This window comes from Phaseolus vulgaris, chromosome 8 (genome assembly GCF_051622355.1).
Source record: "Phaseolus vulgaris cultivar YP4 chromosome 8, ASM5162235v1, whole genome shotgun sequence".
Taxonomy (NCBI): domain Eukaryota; kingdom Viridiplantae; phylum Streptophyta; class Magnoliopsida; order Fabales; family Fabaceae; genus Phaseolus; species Phaseolus vulgaris.
The window spans coordinates 2,236,351-2,250,720 of record NC_143505.1 but is presented as its reverse complement, the minus strand read 5'-3'; the positions used below and the strand labels follow the sequence as shown (position 1 = coordinate 2,250,720).

Sequence of the window (14,370 nt, the reverse complement as noted above, 5' to 3'; positions counted from 1 at the left end):
ATTATTCCTAATACATATATTTATGGGAAAAAAACATTAATAAAAAACACGTTATTTACATATATTTATGAAAAAACTTTTAATTTATAATTAGACATCCTCAAACTATATCCTAGCTTCAAACAGATATCTTAAATTTTAATTGTATTCCAATTAATTCTTAAACTTCATTTTTTTGAATAGAGTCCTACAAATTTTATTTTATTTTAATTATTTTATAAAGCTAATTAAATTTTGTTATAATTTTTTAAAGAGTTTTAAGTTAAATAATAATAATAATAATGGTAATAATAGTAATAATAATAATAATAATACTAATAATTTCAAGAAAATTGTTTAACAATAACACTAACAGCTTTAAGTTAAATAATAATAATAATACTTTAATGAAAATTATAAAAAAAATGTAATAAGTTTAATGTCTATTTGAAAATAAGATCAAATTTAAGATCGATTGAAACAAAATTAAAACTTAAGATGTCTATTTATTAATGAATAGTATTAGCAACAATTAAAACAGAATTTAAAGTTTGGAATAGTAAAATTTAACTAATGAAATGGTATTGTTAATTTTAAGCATTCTAAATTATAACATAGCCTAACCTAATTTGATTTTAACATATGCTAATGTCATGTGATTGTCCCAATGTTACTTTTTTGGTATTCCATTTTGACTTACCTTACTTCTGCCTTAAGTACTGCAAAATAATTTATGGACACCTACTTTCGATCACAGCTTCACAGAAAAATAATAAAAAAATGCAAGTGTAATAAATGAGACATATATGATAAAAAAATAATAATATATGATGATAAACTTTTTCTTATATCATTCTGATTTATATATGTAGTTATATAATTTTAAAATAGAATAAGATATTCATAATAAAATATTTGAAATTACGCACATTGCGCACGCACAAACCATTTTAATTATTCTTAATAGTCCAAATATACAAAATGTAATAACATAATATCAACATTATAAAAAATAAAATAAAACATCCAAATTTAAAAGAATTAGAACTTACTTAGTACGAGAAGACAAAAAAACAAAAGATAAAAAATAAACAATAATGACAAGTGGAAAATCAAGGAAGTGAATATAAAAACTGAAATAAAAAAACTATAACTGGAAGTAAAAAATGTGAAATGTGTAGCTGGACAAATGAATAGTTTTAATTCAAATTTTATAAATTTTATGATTATTTTATGTTCTTACAACAAGGACCAAGAACACTTGAAATGGGTTAATCAAGACTAATCCTTCAATCTTGGGCTGAATACTATCTTGGGCCGGGTACTTCTCTCCTTGATGAAAACTCTTGGCTTTTCCTCTCGGCTGGTGCTCTCGGCTTCTCCTCTCGGCTGGTGCTCTCGGCTTCTCCTCACAACAGGTGGGGGTACCTGCAAGTCGCTCTGATGCCAAAGTCAGAAAAGGTTTAACGTTCATCAGATAAAATCACTCTTACCTTTTTCTTGTGCTGACCTCCTATTTATAGGGTTTCGTTGATGGGCCTTTTACAGTACTTTTGGACTTTCTTCTCACACCTTTTTATTACTTTTACACCCCCTTGTGCAAGTTCCTTATTTAAATTGGGCTTTATTATGATTTTTATTATCCTTTCAGGTTTCGGTTTAAACCTCTCGGTTTCAACCTTTTTCCCTTGTTTACTCAATGTTGTTCTCGGCCTAAACCTCTCGGTTTTAGCCTATCAGTACACTAGTCCCCGAGACAAAAATATTTTTATTTCAAGTTTAAAGAAATATTTGTGTCTTAATATAATATAATAATGTTTGACGTTTGATTTGATTTGATATGGAACGCTTTGATTTCTGCGCTTTATTTGGCTCAGTTTTCATGACTTGACAGGAACTTGCTATTTTGACCGTTAGATGACATATGTTTGAATGGTGCCACATTGTTTATATCGTTTGAAATTCTAGGGTTTTGCCTGGGCTATAAATAGGTTTGCCATTGGGTTTTTTATGATTGTGTGAGCTTTGCTGCTGTTTAGAAGGAAGCATATTGTCAATCTTCGTTCAATTCTTGCGAAGGTAATGTCTCTTTCAAGTTCTTCTGCTACTGATGAATTTTCAAGCACGGGTGGTGAATCAACTGGCCGAGTGGTTCGAGAAGAAGTTCCTCCTGAGTCAAAATCTTCTTCTGCTACTCCATCTTGTATGAATGATTCAAGTGGAGCTCCTGCTGTTGATGTTCCTCAAGAATTTGGATTTATCATACCCCAGAAAAACCTTCGTCCTGGTTATCAATGGGTCAATCCTAAAGTCCGAGAGTATTTCTCGAAGTATCGTTCTGCTAACGAACTTCGGAGTTTTCTTTCCCGTTCTCAAATTTATTATTCTGATATTGAAAATGATATCATTTCATTTCGGCGTGTTGGTGATGTTGATAATGTGTGTCATGGCCGAGAAGGTGATAGCTATGAATTTTTTTATTTTTATGCTTGTTTTTTCAGAGATCTTCATATTCGATTGCCTTTGAACAATTTTCAAATGGGCGTTCTTAATTTTCTTAATGTTGCTCCTACTCAGCTTCATCCTAATGGTTGGGTTGCGATGCAAGCATTCAGTATTTTGTGTAAATTATTGTCACTTTCTCCTTGTCCTTCTGCGTTTTTATACTATTATAGTTCTCGGCCTGGTAAACGGCCAGGGTGGCTATCCCTTATTAGCAAGTCCAATGTGTGTTTTCTTAAGCCTTTTACGTCGTCATATAAGGATTTTAAAGGAAGTTTTTTCAAAATTCTAATAGAGCCACTAGGAAGAGAATATTTCTTTAATGGAAATTCTCCAAAATTTCCTCTGTATTGGACGAAAGATCCTGTGAAGTTTAACTCAATATCCTTTCATTCGATGGGTGTGGCCGATCGTCATGTTATTGAAGTTTTTAGTCGTTTCTCGTATCAAGTTCCCACTCGTGCTTTGCTTCAGTTGTATACTTCATCACATCCTCGAGAAGATCTTACTGGTACGTGGTTATTCCGCATTTTCTTGCTTTTTAGGATAAGTTTTTTAACTTTGCTAAATTTTTTGTTGATTTTCAGCTCTGATGGCAAGTACTAATCCGAAAGCTCGATCTTACTTTTCGAAACTGCTTAACAAAGTGGGTGATGTTACTCCCCGACGCGAGAATGTGGTAAATCCTGTTGTGGAAGTAGAAAACGTGGAGCCAGTTGCTAATGTTGACGTGGTGGAACCGACAAGTAATGTTGATGTTGCTGGTCCTTCGAAGAAATCAAAGAAACGGGATAGGAGCAGCAAGAAGTCACATTCATCTTCTCGGCGCCATCGCCATAGTGGAAATGTTTCGTGTGAACCTCTTCCCGAAACTATTTTTAGTGCTACGAATAAATATGCAAAATTCGTTCAAACATCTTTTAGTGAATCAACTTACAATATGCTGAAAAATATGGATGTTGCTTCATTAGCGGATTTTGTTATTGAATTATCAAGTAGAAATCTTTTGATTGGAAAAATGATGAAAGAGAAGAATGGAAACTGCGTGTCGTTGTCCGAATTTGAGAAGCTGAAGAATGATCTTGCTGAGTATAAGGATAGAATGAACTCTTTATCATTAGAGTTAGAAAAGGTGGTAGAACAGAAAGAACAACAAGAAATCGAGAATGAAGGTCTTGGAAAAGAAATTTCTGATTTGAAGAATGAAAACCTGAAATGTATTACGGAGAATGCTCAATTGTGCAAGGAGAATCAACTTTTGACCGAGAAGGTATCGGCGCTATCTTCTGCTAATGAATCTGACAAGAACACCATCAAACTTATGGATGAGGAGATTAACCAGCTAAAGACCAATGTTTTTGAAGCCGAAAGTTTTATATTTGATCAACACAAACTTGGCTTTGAGAAGGCTCTTCAACAAGCAAAATACTTTTATAAAATTCCTATTGATGAAGGTAATTTTGATGTTAAGAAGGACTTTTATAATGGTGAGCTAGTTCCTGCTAATGAGATTCCAGATAATGATGCTGAAGATATTAACATTGAAAATTAGGTATAGGGTTTTAAGGTTTAGTTTGTCGGATACTTCTCGGTTACTTGTGGAGAAGTATAATTGTTTTGGAATGCTAAGCTTTGTTGGATATTTGCATTCGTGATGTAATTCCTTTTTTTGGGAACTTTTGTTAATATAAATGTTTAAGCTTTTGTGGTTATTATCGTAATTTTATCCTGTTATGTTCTGATAATTCTGTTATAATCGTTGAGGCTTGCTAATTTTCAGTTCTTTTGTTGAAAGCGTTAGAAATGTTAGAATTATTTGAGTTTACCTCTCGGTTTGGAGCATGAAGATATTAACCGTTATGACTTGGACCTTTCGGTGTTTTTTTTTTTTTTTTTTTTTATTTGTCAAAAAATTGTGAAGTATAAAATTATTAATCAAAAACCTTTAATTTATTAAGGTTGATTCGTAATTGATATATTATTGACTGGAATATGCAACTGTCGGTTTAGTAATGTAAGTTGTACGAGTGACTTTCGGTTTTTGGAATTGTGTTTTAGCTCTGATCTTTCGGTTTTCGTTTGAGATAAAATGTTTTAAGATTGACAAATTTTAAAGGAAGATTCTGATAGCAGGGATTTTCAAAAAACGAAAGCTAATTCTGATCTTTCGGTTTTCGTGTTTTTTGAAGATTTTCATGAGCATTTGTTTGTTCGGGAGGGATTTCACCTGAAATGAAAGCATCCAAGCCCGAAAAAGCTATGTAAATCAATTCTCGGGTGGGATTTCACCTGGAATGAAAGCATCCAAACCCAAAAAAAAAACTGTAAATCTATTCTCGGGTGGGATTTCACCTGAAGTGAAAGCATCCAAAGCCGAGAGTTTATGTAAATCTATTCTCGGGTGGGATTTCACCTGAAGTGAAAGCATCCAAGGCCGAGAGACGAAGAATGTATATGTACATAATGAAAGATAACAAAACGGATTGTTTCTTGAGAATTCCTCTTCATTATATGATAAGTAATTTACATCTATTCTAACTGAAATAAAATTTTAGATGACTTGCATTCCAGGTTCTCGGTATCATTTTCTCTTCCAAAGTTTCTAACCTATAAGCTCCATTTTGTAAGTTTTCTAGCACTCTAAAAGGTCCTTCCCAATTGGATGCCAATTTTCCATGTCGTGGATCCTTTTGAGCATCAGTTCGCATTCTCCACACCAGATCCCCTTCTTTAAAAGCCCTAAATCTGACTTTTGCATTGAATCTCTTCATTGCTCTTCGTTTGACTGCCGTCTCTTTTATTTTTGCTTTTTCTCTAAGTTCTTCAATAAGATCAAGATCGGTTCTCAAACACTCATTGTTGATATTCCAGTCTTCCATTTGTCTTCTTAATGTGGGTTCATTAACTTCTACTGGTAACATTGCGTCTGTTCCATAAGTGAGATTGAACGGTGTTTCTCCAGTTGATGTTTGCAGTGTGCAACGATATGCCCATAAAATCTCCGGTAATTTCTCTGCCCATAATCCTTTAGCAGTCCCCAACCTCTTTTTTAATTGTCCAAGAATAACCTTGTTTGCGGCTTCAGCTTGTCCATTCATTTGTGGATGCTCGACCGAAGTGGTTGTGGGCTTGATTCCCAAATCTGCATAAAATTCCATAAGTTTTGTCAATGAATTGTCGGCCATTGTCACTTACAATAGTATGTGGGATTCCGAATCGACATTATATTTTTCCATATAAACGTTTGGACTTGCTGTGCCGTTATCTTTGTCAATGCTTCTGCTTCTATCCATTTTGTAAAGTAGTCTACAGCTACTATCATGAATTTTGTTTGGCCTCGTCCAAGTGGGAATGGGCCAAGTATATCAATTCCCCATTTTGCAAATGGCCATGGAGATATGATTTCTTGCAACTCCTGCGCTGGGATATGATTTAAGCTCCCAAACTCTTGGCATTTTCTACATGTTTTGACATAAACTTCACAGTCCTCTCGGATTGTTGGCCAATAATAACCAGCTCTACAAACCTTTGTTGCCATTGTTCGAGCTCCACAATGCAGTCCACAAATTCCTTCATGAAGTTCTTTGACCACATATTCTGCTTGTTCTTTGGTCAAACATTTTAACAAGGGCGTAGAGTATCCCCTTTTATATAGCTCATCACCGATTAGAATGAAATTAGCGACTTTCTTTGCTATTTTGACATCCGGCTGAACACCTTGCTCCTGGGTCTTTATGATTTCGATGTATGTGTTTATCCAGTCATCTTTGGCTGTTACAATATTGAAGCATTCGTCGAGACTAACTGTCGGATGACTGAGGGTTTGTTGTATGATGGAATTGTGTTGCACTTGTCTTTGTTGGCTTGCTAACTTAGACAATGAATCTGCTTTCATATTTAATTCTCTTGGAATGTATTTCATCTCGGCCTTGTTAAAACATTGCATAATATTTAAGACTGATAATATTTCATTAACAAAGGGTCTTTTACCTGATACTCCCCGTGCACTTGTCCCACCGACAGCTGTGAATCCGTTTTGCAAAGGACATTTTCCACTCCCATGTCTCTGGCTAATAACAATCCTGCAACAAGAGCTTCATATTCGGCCTGATTGTTGGATGTTTTGAACTCGAATTTGAGCGCCATTTCGACTTGGAAGTTATCGGGTCCTTCAAGTACTATTCGAGCGCCATTTCGACTTGCAAGTCCACTGGTCCTGTTGTGCTGATGTTGGCATCTGAATGATAAAATCTGCAAGAGATTGGGCTTTGATTGGTCCTCTTGGTTCGTACTTGATTCCATATTCCGAAAGCTCCATTGACCATGTCACCATTCGACCTGCAAGCTCTGGTTTTTTTAAAATTTTAAATATTGGAAAATCTGTTCTCACTATTACCTGATGATTCTGAAAGTATGGTCGAAGGCGTCTTGCAGCATACACTAATGTTAGGGCAACTCTCAACTTTGGGATATTTGGTTTCGGCATTTTGTAGGGTTCTACTCACAAAATATATCGGTTTCTGCTCTGGGTTTTCTTGGATTAAAGCGGCTCCTATTGCTTCATGTGAAGTAGCTAAGTAGACTATGATGGGTTGATTGGGTACAGGTTTTACTAAAACTGGAGGTTCAGCCACCATGCTCTTTATTTGAGATAAAGCTTGCTCACATTGTTCACTCCACACAAAATTTTCAGATTTTTTCAACAAGTTTATAATCGGTTTAGTTTTCTCAGCCAATATTGGCAGAAATCTTGATAGTGAATTCAACTTCCCTACTAGCCTTTGCACTTCTTTTAGGTTTTTTGGTCTTCCCATCTGCATGATTGCCTCACATTTGTCAGGATTAGCTTCAATTCCTCTGTTTGTCAACATAAATCCCAAAAATTTTCCTTCTCTGACGCCGAAAACGCATTTTTCTGGATTAAGTCGAATATTGTATTTCCTTATTTGAGCAAACACTTCTTCAAGGTCTTCCAGGTGTTTCTGTATCTCATTTGATTTAACAACCATGTCATCAACATACACTTCTAGGTTCTTTCCAATCTGTTCTTTAAACACTGTCCATCAATCTTTGGTATGTTGCCCCAGCATTCTTCAAGCCGAAAGGCATGACTTTATAACAATAATTTGCATCAGTGGTGAAAGCTGTTTTCGGGATATCAGGTGCATACATCTGTATTTGATTATACCCCGAATAAGCATCAAGGAAACTCATCATCTCTTGGCCAGATGCCCCATCAACTAGTCGGTCTATGTTAGGTAATGGATGTGTCTTTCGGACAAGCTTTGTTCAAATCGGTGTAATCGGTACACATTCTCCATTGTCCACTTGGTTTTTTGATGAGTACCACATTAGACAACCACGTGGTATACTTAGCTTCTCGGATAAAACCAGCTTGTATTAACTTTGAGTTTCTTCAATTGCTGCTTGTCGTCGTTCTTCTCCTAACTTTCTTCGTTTTTGAGATACTGGCTTTGCTTCCCGGCAAACAGATAATTTGTGACACATTACCTCTGGATCAATTCCAGGGATATCAGACGGCCGCCAGGCAAATAAATCCTTATTACTACGCAACAGTGTGATAAGTTTGCTAAGCAATTCATCAGGCATACTTCCACTTACATAAGTGCATTGTCTGTCGTCTTGGCCTAACAGTACTGCTGTCGTTTCTTCTTTCGGTTCCAGCCTTTCCTCATTCAATCTGGGATCCAAGTCCACCATGGCTACTATTTTTTCAGCCTCTTTATCCACCTTCAAATTCATTTTTAAACCTGCTGCATAACATTCTCGAGCATCTCTTTGATTGACATAAACTGTAGCTATCTCTCCTTTTTCTGTTGGGAATTTCATGGCCAAATGTGGTGTTGACACGATTGCTCCTAACTTATTTAAGGAAGATCGTCCTAGCAACACATTGTATGAGGTGGATGCATCCACCACCAGATATCGGATTTTAATTTTTCTAACTTTGCTACCTCTTCCAAATGTTGTCACCAAATCAACATATCCCTTTGTGTTAACTCTTTCGCCTGAAAAGCCAATGATTTGCTCTCGAAAAGGCACTGTCTTCTTCTCTCAAATGTAACCTTTTGAACGTATCCCAGAACAAGATATCGACCGAACTCCCTTGATCAACCAGGGTCTTCATGACAGCATATTCGGCTATTTCAACCGTGATTACCATAGGATCATGATCTGGATCAATTTCTTGGAAGTCTTCGTCTGTGAAAAGCATTGGTGGTAAAGTTCTTCTTTTGAAAACATGATTAACAGACCTGATATTTCTCCAATGTTGCTTTCGTGCAGATGAGGATTCCTTCCCAGAAAAACCTCCTGAGATCGTATTTATGAACCCCCTAACCGGTCTTCCCAAACTTCGCTCTCTGCTTCGTCTTACTGATTGAGTGTTTTGATAGATTCTATCTCTTCTTTCGTCTGGCCTTCCAACCCTTCTTTCGTCTCTTTTTTCCACTTGTTTTTCTCTCCTTTCCAACCTTTCAACCCTTCTTTCACCCAGCTCTCGCCCCCTCGTATCTCTCTCTGGACTCAACCATACTCTTGGATTTCCCCTTTGAACAAAACGTTTTAACTGTCCGGCATGAATCAACTCTTCTATTTTATCTTTCAACCCAATACATTCTTCTGTATGATGACCATGATTTTTATGATATTCACAATGTTTGGTGCGGTCTGCCCTTTCTGGTGTTCTTGCTTTTCTTGGTGATGGTATTATTTCGGCTGCCATGGCTTCCTGTACTTTTGAACTTTCTTCTCACACCTTTTTATTACTTTTACACCCCCTTGTGCAAGTTCCTTATTTAAATTGGGCTTTATTATGATTTTTATTATCCTTTCAGGTTTCGGTTTAAACCTCTCGGTTTCAACCTTTTTCCCTTGTTTACTCATTGTTCTCGGCCTAAACCTCTCGGTTTTAGCCTATCAGTACATTTTAAATATTGATTTGTAAAATAAAATACTTTTCAAATAATATCTACTTAATTTTAATATATATATATATGTGTGAGAATACGTCAATTAGAATACATAAAGAAAACAATGTATGTTTGGCACAATTAGAGAGATTGGTTTTTTACTATTGTTTTTTCAAAAATATATGTTAATAATAGATAATTTTACATAAAAAATGCACCTACATATATATGTTACACATAATTCTATTTTATATAATGCTTCGTTTAAAAAAGTAGTTTTTATAGAATATTCACATTTATAATATTAATTATTAAAAATGAAAAATTACACACATAGGCCTTTTGCATTACAAAATAGATAAAATAGGAAGCAAGTTAATTGCATAAAATAAAAGGTATGTATAAAGAGACAAACTATATAAAGTAAAATAAAAATGCGTGTTAGAAAGTCTTATATTTATAAAAAATAGTTTTTTGTTTAGAGAGAAATTTTTTATTTTGAATGTTATTATTTATCTAGTAGAAATTAAATAACTCTAAGAAGCAAATGTCAGACCTAATTATTTTATTATATGATTCAATTAAACAATTCGGATTTAAATATTAAGTTAAGGTCAAGCCTGAAATATAATTTAATCTCATTTCTTTATATATATATATATTATAACTGATCAAAAGCTAAACTAATCGAAATACTATAAGATAAAATTGTATAGTAATTAAGATTTTATGTTGATTAAATTGATGTGTTGTGTTCCTAATAAAAATTAAAATTAATCAGAATTTTTTTGGTTAGATTAGGTATTGATTCAGTTAAAACTCGTGGTGTCCTCGTACACTGCTACTACTTTGGTTCTACACATTACACTTCTCATACCACTTTCTTTCTCTTCCATTTTTCTCTGCACAAATTTTCCATTTGGACGAAACTAATGGCTAGGTCTGCAAAAGGGCATCAAGATGAATTGGAGGACGATGAAGAAGAAGAAGAATTTCTAACTGCAAACACCTCTACCTCTCTCAACAAAGGTCTCTCTCTCTCCTCTCTCTCTCTCTCTCTCTCTGGTTTGGCTGTGCAACACCCGACAGGGTTTATCGATTGATTCGTTGATGGGGGTCTCAAAGTTCTTATCTTTTTACCTCTTCGATAGCATTCTGCAATTCAATTTTCAATTTTGAACATAATTATTTGTTACGTTTTGTGACTTGGCAGTGAAGGTGGACGAACCCAGCACGGGAAAGAGGGTGAATACGCATCGTTCAAAGCATTCAGAGACTGAGCAACGTAGAAGGAGCAAGATTAACGAAAGGTGGCCTTTTGAATGAAAAAATCATTATTGAGTTAATTGTTCGTGTGTATAGATTTTGAGTGGAAGTATGATGTGATTCTGTATTAGTATTTATTATTTGGCAATGTTTGAAAAAAAAATATGTTTGTGTGCCAGGTTTCAAGTTCTGAGAGATCTCATACCTCAAAATGATCAGAAAAGAGACAAGGCATCCTTCTTGTTGGAGGTGCTTCATTCGACATTTAACCATTTGTTTCTTGTGTACATCTAAATGGATGATTTTACTCTTGTAAACTAAATTAGAATTTTGTTTTTTTCTTCAGGTTATCGAGTATATTCAGTTCCTACAGGAAAAATTACAAATTTATGAGCAGTCTTATGAAGGATGGAGTCAGGAGCCAACGAAATTAATTCCATGGGTAAAGTTATATGGAATGGTGTAATGTAAATGTTTTTCCGTGTGTGTGTTCACTCTGGACCTTGATTTATGAAATGTTGCGAAATGCATGACAATAGCTTTCCTCACTGATTTGGTTCCACCTATTATCTAAGATTGGATCTTGTAATGGCAGTCTAGTTGGACTTTGGACCTACACAATTGCACGACATTGTGATGTGAGACTTGCAATTCTCTGGTTATATAAGGATTCATTTTATACAGACTGCAAAAGAAACAACAATGACTACAAAGCCTTATTTTCCCTAAGTAGGGTCACCAACATGGATTTGGGCACACCAATGTACCTGGTCATTTGTCATGTCCTCATGGTTGCCAAGTGCATACAATTTCTTATACAATAGTTTAAGTTCCTTTCATGCTTAGGATTTCACTACTTTATGCTCTTTCTCTGAATTCATACGTCTCCTTGTAGAGTGTTTTTTTTTTAATTTACAATATCCTTTTTCTTCCAGAGCAAGTAGCCCAGTATGCATATTTGAATGAGTTCAGGGATGACATTGTGGCAACTTAGGTGAACTATTTGTCACAATGGTTGGTTGTGGCTTACTGCCTTGAAATAGTGACTGACTTTTTATCTAAAGTTTATTTGTCACAATGTTTTCAGAGAAATCATCACGGGCCTGCAGAAAATCCTACAGATCCTTCTCAAACTATACAAAATGGGTCTGTTGATGAGAAAAATAACAGTGCCTCTCCATTGTTTCACGGAAATATACCGAACCCTATGGAGTCTGATTTCTCAATGATGACTGTTCAGAAGGGCCACATCCCTGGTTCATCTACCGATGCGGTTCCCTTGACCATGCAAATGCGATTGGACATGTTTGATCCAGTTGTTAGCAGTGGTATGACTACCCAACATCTTCAGGAATCTGTTTCTAACGTTGACATGCATTCCCATACCCAGCCACAATTATGGCTTGATAAATCAAACAAGGACAACTATATTCTTCCACATGATAGTACAATGAAGGAACAGGAGGAGCTAGTGATTGAATCTGGATCAGATAGCATTTCTAGTGCCTATTCTCAGGGGTGAGTTTTTTATATAAGTTCAACAGTAGTTTTTCTTCATCAATCTTGTGTTAATTGTTTGCTTGAAACTATAACTAGAAAGGGTGAGCAGTGTGTGTTAGGAGTCCCACATTAAGTATGATGAACTATTTGGTGTGGTACTTAAGCCTAGAAGTTCTCCCATCTAACAGACTAGTCTTTAGGGTTGGAATCTCCTCTTGTGCTTAAGTCCTGACAGTGTGTGGCCAGCATGAGCATGACCATTCCCTGTCCTTTTCTTAAAAATATAAAAAACAAATGAACACAATTATAGAGTGGATTGTTTTAAGTCAAAATGCTAGTTGTTTTAAATCTATAGCTCTTCTCTCTTGCATTTTATTAACATTGAACATTTTTTGTTATTGCACCTATTATTCTCTCCTACTTTTCTAAGATCAACTCTCGAATAGGTGTACGAGGCTGTCCATTAAGATTCTTTTTATAGAACACATATGCAAAGGCATCATTACAGTAGTTTATAGGTACAATAGTCTTAACTTCTCAACTAACTTGTTAGGCTGTTACTGGTAGTTGGAGGTTCATTACAGGTAGTTATATGTTTGTTACAGGCAGTTAGAGCTCTCTTGTATTCTGTTAAGCTTGTTTCAGATCCATTAGCTATATACTTGATTGTTCTCTATTACTCTTCAAGGATTACAAATTCATTTTCACATGAAATCTGGAATCTCCTTTCTCTTCTCTTTCAACCTTACATTCTTACTTTCTTATTTGAAATTACTATTATCAATTTAAATCTTGTATTAAAGTGAATGAATTCATCTTGTCAAAAGTAAATTGTTGGAAATTCGTTGTACTTACAATTGATCGTGGGAATCTATCCTCAAAAAAGGGGGAGGAAATTTGGCACAAGAATTTTTTGGTTCCCACAACCTTGTTGCATTTGACATTTCTTTCTTCCTCACCTGCTTAATATGCAACTGCACCTTTTAGGGACATTAATTCTTTAGCACTTGAGTCAATTACCTCAAGCATCATTAAAGGGAATATATCATTTTTGTCACTGTTGATCCAGTTTTTATGTGTTTTAACAGAATTTTAGATACTCTCACGCAAGTGCTGCAGTCTTCGGGGGTAGATATGTCCCAAACTAATCTCTCGGTGCAAATTGATGTTGGTAGACGAGCAAATGCTGAGTTGGTCCCCTCTGCATATAGTTCCAAGGTTCGTTTATGCTCCATGTTCTTAGCACCAACTTTGTTCTGACTTGAATTCAATTGAATTATTTTTTGAACATACTTTGCAGCATTGTTATTTCCCTTTTGACATAGAATTAGCCTATGACAGTATTATTCATTAGAAAGAGAGTAAGAAGAAATTGCTGCTAACGTATATCTTTATACATGTGAATTGAACTGGCCAATTTAGAACTAGTAAATCAATATTGTCACTGTTGCAGTGCATTCTAATCAAATTCTAAAATTAATATCATATATTATTTGATTCATTCAGGTTCATGAAAATCAATTTGTGAGCAACCCAGCAATATCACGTTCTGGAGTTGATTACTGCAATATTGAATCCGAACAAAGTTCGAAGAGGCTCAGACAAGAAGCAAGCTAGAGGTCCCTCTCATGCTTATTTTGTGGCCAGTTTCATTATTTTTTGTCTTCGGATGAGAGTAAAAGAGGGATTGGGTGGATCACTTCATTTTTGCCATGCTGGTTAGAGCCAGATAAAATGTATATTTCACGATACTGGTTTTGGTACTATGACATTCAGAAATAAAATATTACATATGCTTGTGCTTCCACTAATTTTCCATTTTATCGCCTTCAATGTCATAGAACATTCATGGTCGTGTGATACAACATGGCCCTATTCATACAAAAACTATATGTATTTTACATTCTGGTTTTACAAGCTACTTTTTGGCTAAAAACATCACCTATTTATGTTGTTGCTGATATGAATAAACAAGGAAGTTATTATCTTAATATACCCTAGTGTCTCCTTGTATCAAGCACAAAATATTATTTTAGTATAGCTGTAGTGAAAACCTAGTATTTTGAAATTTCTTTAACAGATAAGTTTTAGTAGTAATGCGGGTAATTCTTGAAGGCCAAGTTCATTGGATTGCCAATCTGGATGAGAGTTTACACGTGAGAATTAAGTTACATCAAAATTTTGTTAAGAA

General features: G+C 35.0%; 1 protein-coding gene across 2 annotated transcripts; it reads left to right on the top strand.

The window, feature by feature from the left end:
* Positions 1-10,241: 10,241 nt before the first annotated feature.
* Positions 10,242-13,986, top strand: LOC137824387 (transcription factor BIM2). 2 transcript variants are annotated; one of them, XM_068630023.2, is made up of 7 exons: positions 10,242-10,442; positions 10,627-10,723; positions 10,859-10,928; positions 11,026-11,121; positions 11,767-12,197; positions 13,268-13,397; positions 13,686-13,986. In XM_068630023.2, exons 1-7 carry the CDS (start codon positions 10,346-10,348, stop codon positions 13,794-13,796), a joined length of 1,032 nt encoding a protein of 343 aa, XP_068486124.2. In that variant the 5' UTR covers positions 10,242-10,345; the 3' UTR covers positions 13,797-13,986. The 2 variants fall into 2 exon arrangements, with proteins under 2 accessions (XP_068486124.2, XP_090150657.1); XM_090294531.1 differs by lacking the exons at positions 10,242-10,442; positions 10,627-10,723; positions 10,859-10,928; positions 11,026-11,121 and adding an exon at positions 11,615-11,673.
* The last annotated feature ends 384 nt before the right edge of the window (positions 13,987-14,370 follow it).